This window comes from Coffea arabica, chromosome 4c (genome assembly GCF_036785885.1).
Source record: "Coffea arabica cultivar ET-39 chromosome 4c, Coffea Arabica ET-39 HiFi, whole genome shotgun sequence".
Lineage (NCBI taxonomy): Eukaryota > Viridiplantae > Streptophyta > Magnoliopsida > Gentianales > Rubiaceae > Coffea > Coffea arabica.
Window position 1 is genome coordinate 51,637,026 of NC_092316.1, and position 8,982 is coordinate 51,646,007.

The 8,982-nt window shown below is 34.2% G+C and overlaps 1 protein-coding gene across 1 annotated transcript; it reads right to left on the reverse strand.

Moving 5' to 3' along the window:
• Positions 1 to 748: 748 nt before the first annotated feature.
• Positions 749 to 2,792, reverse strand: LOC113739348 (ent-kaurenoic acid oxidase 1-like). Its single transcript, XM_027266562.2, has 6 exons — positions 2,505 to 2,792; positions 2,310 to 2,387; positions 1,640 to 1,718; positions 1,419 to 1,525; positions 1,214 to 1,332; positions 749 to 839 (listed from the first exon to the last, which is right to left on the reverse strand). Exons 1-6 carry the CDS (start codon positions 2,790 to 2,792, stop codon positions 749 to 751), a joined length of 762 nt encoding a protein of 253 aa, XP_027122363.2.
• Between the last annotated feature and the right edge of the window lie 6,190 nt (positions 2,793 to 8,982).

The following is an 8,982-nucleotide window of genomic DNA, read 5'->3' on the forward strand; positions in this document are numbered from 1 at the left end:
TTATATGAATAATTATACATGTCTACTAATAGAATTTATTAATTAGTTATACTAAATTTACTAATACATTTATACTAAATTTCTAATTACACTTAATAGAATAACACTTTTTTCTCAAAAAAAAAGTACAAACACAATGATGAATTAGTGATTGCATTTGTACTAAAAGTGAAAATTTGACTATTTTAGTTATATTTATTTCATCATATTGGATTGTATTCAAATAACTTCTGTTTGATTGTTTTTATGAGTTTCAATTGTAAAATTACAATGAATAATAATTTGGTGATGTGTTGATATTTTAGTACTTGATTATTTATTAAAATTTAATTATAATAAAATTATATAATAAAATTTGATTAACCCCGCGAGGGAAGCGGGGGAAGGCGGGGCGGGGGCGGGGCGAGGCGGGGGACGGGGGGAACTAATAGGCAACGGAGCGGGGGACGGGGGAGGGGTCCCCCGCCCCAACCCCGCCCCGTTGCCATCCCTAAACTTAACAAACTTATTACATAGATATACCATATATTAGATGAATAAGTTTCAAACTTGTTGCAAGTAGTTATTACACTCTAGTAACTACTATGATTTTGCTAGATCAACATAAAATGTACCCAAAAAAAAAAAAAAAAGAACGAAGAAGAAAAGGGCCTGCAAACGTGATGACTTCTTAAAAGAGACTGATTAAGGCTGAAAACTCCAAACAAGATCATGAAGCACAAAATAGAACAGCGGCCTTCTTTTGCTATTAGGTTCTGCTTATGTTAATCTCAACCCCATCAATTGGTCTTGGATGCGGGAGATAACTCATTTCCGCATCAGCATTAACAAGTTGCCACCTGAAAATTTGTTCATAAGTATATGAGTATGACATAAGCATACATACAAAGTTACACTGTTGTGAGACTTTATTTTCTTAATAAATATTAATTACTGGATTTTGAATTTATGCTTTTCTCTTTCTCCTTTGGAAAGAAAGAAAAGCTGGTGTTCTCAACCAAAAAAAAAAACAAAAGATTAATTTTTCGTACACATTCAGTGTATACACTGACGGATTTGGCTGCATATTGGTTTATTTCAATTTAAATTTGAATACCAAATTTTATATATATGGCATGTATCTAAATTTGTTAATGTTGTCACAAGTAGTGAATAAAAGATTTGACTCCAAAAAAAAAAAAAAAAAGGGTACAGTGACGCATAGAAATTTCACCTGTATCCTACAACCAGATGGTGGATAAAAATAGCAACCTGCATTCGAGCAAGCATATTTCCTGGACAAATCTTTGAACCCCCACCGAAGACCAAGAATGTCCCAGGCTTTGGTTGTTCCTGATCAAGGAAATATCTAACAGTTGATCAATGCATAACCCAAAATTCGTCTTCTCAATACAGGTGCAAATAATATTTGTGCTTACGTTCCATCTATCTGGATTGAAACACAATGGATCTTCAAAATTTTTTGGATCTGTATGAATGTATCGTAGCCAGCAGATTACTTTCCATCCTTTAGGTATTTTGTATCCTGTAAGAAAGAGTTTCAACAGTTTTTAGGCAGAGGAAGACGAGCTGCATCCCTCCTACATGCGCATCCTAAGTACTTCTATTCTGTATACTAAAAGAAATGGAGTGCTTTTACCTTTGTACTCAACATCCCTCTTAGCTGTCCTGAAAACAAATGCTGATACATTGGCTAGTCTTATTGTTTCTTCCACAACCTGCTTGTAAATATGAGTAAATTAGGCAATGAAGCAATAATACACAAGAAAATGCATAGGAATACGTACAGTAACTATTTGCCTATGAATGCTTAGCCACATAATTGTTTATGTGGTATCAAACAAAAATAAAGTACCATGTCAAGTAACTGATGGTATATATAAATTTTGACTATATGATAAAGGGATAAGTTGGATCTATAAAATACGTTCCTATAAAACAAGATGCATCATCGCCACCATCTGCATCCTCCACAAATGATGAGATTTTCAAGAAGGCACACGACTACTATGTTACTGTAAATGTTTTTTTCTTTCTTTTTTCTATTTGGTGTTCTTAAGGAACTAGCTAAGCACAAAAAAAAAAAAAAGAAGTTTGGGGGCAGTATTAAACCTTTAAAATTACTAATCATTCCCTTAATTGCAACACTTTTCAACAAAATTTACTCTTCTACATTTATAAAAAAAAAATAGACCTACTTCTTAGTCTGTTACCTTAGAGGACACCAAATAGACGAACCTTTAACAAATTAATAATAGTATTAGCATTTCCTAACTAATCTCCGTCATATAATCTTGGTGCAGATATACCTTGTTTGTGTACTGCAATTTCAGAATGTCATCACGTGTTATGAAATCACCATTTGTACCAACATTCATGTGCTCCTCCTACAATTCATTCGATTTAGAGTCATGAAAAAGGAAACATATATAAATGTAATCAAGAACAAGTAAAGAAGTTCATCTTTGGTTGTCATCTAGCTAGAGTTTGGAAGTTACTTATACCCGTAGCTTTTTTAGTACATTAGGGTACTTGGCGAGATAATACAAAATCCACATAATTGAAAGTGAAGTGGATTCGTAGCCAGCAATTATTAGGCCTACAATGTTATCAAGCACCCCTTCATCTTGTAATTGGTGACCATCGTCATCTTTTAGGTTCAAGAGTTGGTCCAACAAATCAAACTCAGCTCTTGCAGCATTGCCTTCAAACTTTCTCTTATTTATCTCCTTGGTCAAAATTGTCATGACCTTCTTCCGACACTGTGGAATGGCAAATTTGTGATTAGTCATTGGAATTCAAGTCTAGCTCATACAAGAATTGGAACTCTAGAAATTAAAAACCTCCCATAAAGGGAATTTACTCATTTTTGTACTATTTTAGCTTAAGAGTAAATTTGCTAGCCTGGAGGGCGTGATGATAAGCAGTCCCTGGAATCTTAATTGGTTGACTTCTAACTCCTTTGATCATACCCGCAAATAGCTGATCAAGTGTATCCAAATGGGGTCCTGGCTCGAACCCGCAAAAGTACTTCCCAATATTTTCAAAAGTAACCTTCAAGGACAGTGAAAAAATAATGAAAAATAAGGAAAATGATGGCCTAGAGAGATTTCATGAAAGTTGAAATTAGTATGATAACTTGCATCAAGAAAATTTTATATAGATCTAGATTTTTTATACGTATATTAGTCTACCTTCTTAGCTTCTTGCAATGCTACAATTCTCCCTTTCTCTGACCATAGTCGAAGGGCTGCAACTATTCTTGGTTGGACCATAACGGCTATCTTGCGGAGGGCATCAGGTTGATTAATGGCCTTCACAACTAAGCCTCTAATCCTTGCATGTGATGATCCTTGGAGGAAAAGAAGGGAATTGTTGCCTATAATTTGAGTGGCAGGCCATCCCATGCCAAAGTTTGCATCCGATTGAAGGATGAATTTGTTAGCTGATGGAGAGGATGCAATTATAGAGGGTGAACCAAAGAGATGGCTTTTGTACAATCCTTCTCCATCACCATATCTGATTTAAATGGTTAATTCGGAAGCATCTTGTTAATTCTAATTAATTTTATTGTACAGCTGATGAAGTCAATTTGTAGCTTTTTTTTTTGGTGGAAAGCTTATTGTTTAACAATTTGTAACCAACAAGTCGAAATACTGTGCTAGGCAGAAGAAATGTCAATTCACCTCGCACTTAATCGACAACTTGTGGATTTGACATGAGCACACGGTGACAACATCAATTTCTCAAAACAGGTTAGGCAACATCAATTTTGACAAAATGAATATAGTTTGTTTAATCAATTCTCTTGTCACCAATAACTCAAATATATTTTTGGAGCATAAAATAATTATGATCTTCATCTATTCAAACGCTACAATTTATTCAATTCATTATTTCGGAACATGTTAGAGCATAATAATTAAATCCGGCCTGGTCCTCAGCCTGGTAACTAGATTGGTTCAAGGGTTTAATCACGAGTTAATTGGTTGAACTAGTGGGTCATAATATAATGAAATAATATAATTGTTAAGAAAATATAATTATTGAACTGGTGATTAAATCCATTAAGCTTCAGTGTTCACCAATTGAAGCGACGGGTTAATGACTTATCAATAGAAATCTTTATTATCCTCTCCAACTATCAATCCAACCTAGTTAAATAGCGAGTTCACCGGATTAGCTGCTCGAACTGCTTAGACAGACTGGGTTCAATAACTTTGGTTTAGAGTGGCATGACATTACCTTTACCTGCCTATTTGTAGGCAAAATTACAGCAGTAGCTCCCATCAAATTTATAAATTATCCTGTCCTAGTCCTTCACATTTATTGTTAATTTGATTAGAAATTTATGATTGTAGACAGTTTTCAAGCATGCTAAATGACATGTTGAGTCAAAATCTTTACCACAAAACACCACCAGCTAAACAAGTTGAGGGCAGTATGAATTTTTATGCGATTTGATTAGACTGCAATGTTGCAATTTCTGGTAAACTTTTAGCTCCCTCCATTCCTTTTTTGAGTGAAAATCTTTACCACAAAGCACCATCAGCTGATAAAGTTGAAGCATTAGGGATTTTTATGTGATTTGATTAGACTGCATATAAACTCTTCTTTTATACTGTATTAAGGGAAGGAACGTGTCATGACCTGAAAACTTAAGAAAAATGCTAATGTTTATGAAATGTTTTAAGAGAAATATGTTTTCTTGCAGAAAATAATCCCCCCATCAATACATGTCTACAACATTCACATTTCTAGGTTCAAAAATATTGAGGATAATTTTAAACCATGCTCTTCAATTAAAATGAATATCAGAGATCCATCAAAATATTAGTTGTTAGCTATTATTGTGGCATTCGTTTCATATTCCAAATTTCATTTACACTACAATAATTTGACAGTGAGATTGATCCTTTTTAAGTTCAATTCATCAGAAGACACATAACTAACGTGTGGAGAACTTGCACTTGAGGAAGTAGACTTGCAATTGTCTACAAGATGTTGCAGAAATTGCTACAGCCAAATGCCATGAACTTGGGCCAATGGCCGCCGTGTATGTAGCAATAAGGGGCAATTGTGCAACCGAAGTTACTAGTAATAAAATGGAACAAGAAAGGAATAAAACTCAAGCATGGAGAAAAACCTTACTTGTCTCTTTTATTGTTAATGAAGTCATCAGGCCGAAGGATAACCTGAAAATACCAAAGAAAATGAAGCATTTCTCCAAAAAATGGAATCCCCATGTGGCCAGGAGGAAGCTTCGTCGTGGTTCTGCCTCCAAAACGCCAGAAAGTAACCGGCAGAGCAAATCGAAAATAATTCCACCACCACAACCCCCACCCTAGTAGTGTTATGATTCCCACCACATTTGCTATCCACATCCCTAAGGTTATTTCCATCTTTGTGAGTTGAGGCTCTAATAGTCCATGTGATGTGGTACTCCCAAGTGGCATATGACCAGGTTTAAATACACTTACTGGCAATGCAATCATTTGTATTTTATACCCAACATATTATTCTTTCAAGTAATATTACAAGAGGACAATCTGAACTGTACTTATTCAACTGGGAACAAATCTAAACTATACTCACTTGGGGCTATGGCAATTTGTGTGGTTGCCGCAGCAACCATGTATGGCATTGTCATTTTCACCAAAAGAAGTGGTGAGACTCAAAGCTGGTGAGCTCTCCAAGAGTGCCACTACCGTAGTTAAAAAATTGACAGCCACTCCTCCTGTTGTCCACATTGACAAATTGTTGCCAATGTGGGTCATTCCTGGTGTAAGTATGGCTAGGTAGTCTCAGTATGATTAGAACTAGAAGCATGACTAGACTGATTCACTTTTGCTTAAGTTTCATCTCCACTGATTCACTTTTGCTTAAGTTTCATCTACTTTCTATCTTCTTCAGTATGTATAAAACAGGGCACAGTTTGAAGTTCAGAAAATGCTAATTTACTTATACTTTCTAACCAGTGCTTGAAATCTAGTATTTTAGATTTCTCATTCTTTGGAAAACTTGTTACCACACCTACAAACATGAAATCATTCAGATTAGTTGTTCTAATCAGCAAAAACTGCCACATACTAGAAAGAAATTGACTCATTCACATCCATTGGTATAGATATTGTGCATTGTGCTGAAACTTGTCTGTGAGTTTCCTTCTTCCGAAGTAACAGGCCTATCCATTAAGTTTTTCCCTGCAGAAAAGTTTGAAGGCAAATTGAAACTAGTGTCACATTTACCTCCAATTTTTCAATTGGCAATACTATATATGTTTTTTCTAATTTTCTATTAACACTGTGTACCTATTAAGGATTTGCATAGCTTTTTCCTAACTTAGGGTCTTAAGAGCAAAATATACTATATTTTGGGCTTTGGATTACAGTTTGACCGAAGGGTTTCTCAGGCTCCCCCATGGGACACTTTTAGCGGGCGTATCCATTGGTTAACGGGTGTGAATGAAAGTGAACGTTTTGTTTAGTTGATGTTTTTATGATTGGTCATTTCTAAAATCATGATTGGACATTCAAGTTTAGATTTATTAAAAAAAAAAAGAGTTTAGATTATAAATCAAAACTTTATTGGTTCTAACTAGCACATTCCAAGGATTATAAGTTCGTCGAGTTTTTGATAAATTAGTAATAGGAATCTGTTAGTCGGGGATTTGGGAAGGCTCTTTGGAGGAAATTTCTGAGGATCCATTTGGTTTTAGATATTGTAATGCATTCGCTTATATATGTTATTATAGGTTGAAAATGGATTGGTGGTACGGTGGGAGGGAGAGGTTTCAAGTTCGAGACTTTCTACTTACACTAAAAAAAAAAAAAGGATGGGAAATGGATTTTGATTAAATAAATTATAATTAAATCTGCCCAACTATTAAATGGATTAACATTGGGTTGGTCAAGTTGGGTTAATTCAAAACTATAGACCCAATTATGACCCAACATAGTTTCTCATGTGCTTCTTAATATTCATTCATTTGTACATGTATATGCACATTTTTATCCACTCTTGCTTTGGGAAAATATTAGTAAACTATTCTTTGCACATCTTCGTGCACACACATACATGCGCAATAATAATATTTTCCTTTTTTTATTTGGAATAACATTTTAAGAATTTAGTAGACCTAAATGTGTCCGTGTCCCTACCAGATAAATATGTGCCATGAATTTGGACATGGTTTCGCGAATAAGATCTACTTGTTTCTTATTCACTTGTTTCAGAAATATGTTGTTCAAAAGATGATGAGTTGAAACTTTCCCAAATTTTTGTAGACGAGGGCTAATGTCATTTTACATGAGGTGAAATTAAAGAAAAAGTGATCTAAGTAGATTAGGTTAATACTACAAGAAATAAGGTTTTCAGTCACAACACAATGACAGCATCTAATTTTGTCATAAATAAATTAAATTTATTAAAAATATAGTTTATTGTCACATAATACTATCTATTTATGATAACTTATATTGTTGTCAAAATATATTGTCAATAATACTATTCCTGAATGCAGTGACCAAAAAAAACTGAATATTGTCACTTAGTAATTTTCCATGTTTCTAACGCAAAAATAAAAGAAATAGTAATTTTTCTCCCGTGACAACTCATAATGTTGTTAGAATTTCTCCAATTGGAATGTTACTTAAAAAATAAATGTTGAAAACTTAGAAAATGCGGAACAATTGGAAAGTTCACTTAAAAAAATAGGGATAATTTCACAAACCTCCCCTGATGTTTTTGACACTTGCACTGACCCCCCTTGAGGTTTTTAAAATTTTATTAACCACCCTTGCTTTTGAGATATTGGTAACAATTCAATCCAAATAGCATTAAAATATTATTTTCATGAGTGAGATGATATTTTTATTCCATGAATGCCCTTTTGGTCCTTGTATTAGTAGAAGATTGAAAATCTTTAAAAGGTTGAAATGATTAGTAAAGTTGAGAGGGTGTAAATGTAATATAGAAACTTTCAAGCACAACATGGAAACATAAGAAGTGTTTTAACAGCCATAGCAATGGCTAATGCAAGTTCCAATGGCTAGATTTTTTATTTAGCAATGTATATAAACATCACAACTGCCTACCCTCAAGATTATGACTGTGAGTACGTAGCAAGATGTGGGGTGCATACAAAGTTATTGTTTTGTACTACATTTAGAGTTCATAGTGAAAACATTTAGTAGAAATTATGGCCTCTTCAAGCCATAAGGGAGAATCATGGAATTCATCAACATCTTTCACCATTAAAAATAGATATTGCTATCGTAATCACAAAGCAACAGTGAAGATATTTGAGAGTAAAAAAAATCTGGACAAGTTGTATTTTTGTTGTTCAAAGTGCAAGTATTTCAAATGGTATGACGGAGGTGAAGAAGAAGAAATTAACAGCAAAAAAAGCAACCGCAATATACAGAGCGAAAGGACAATTGTCACAATTGGGAGTCTTAGGGAACATGCTGCTCATCATCAACTTCATATTGTTAGCTATATTTATGTTCATTGAAAATGTAAAATCAATTGGATAAACTCATGCAAATCTACCGCAACATTGTACCAACTGTATTGTGCCTTTTTAGTGACAGGCAATTCAAACTAGAAGGCTATGTCAGTTGGAATTCATCATAAACCAATGTAAACCCACGTATGCAGCAGTATAACTTAAGTATGAAGGAATAAATGGCTACATTATTTGACTCAATCATGCACCTAGATATGTAGTAAGAAGAGTAGTATGTCAAGCTAGCAACCAGTTATCTATGATGGAGGAAATGATAAGGCATATTGAAGACGCTAAAAGGGATATTACATTAGCTAAAATGCCTTAAGCATATCAGTAGTAGATCCACATACCCATTAGTGCAATCCAATAATACAAAACACCATCTACAATAAACAGTAGATGCAGATAATGAGGATTGCAACTCCACAATTCTAAAAGACTGTTAGGAGCCATTTTCAAAAGTACTTATA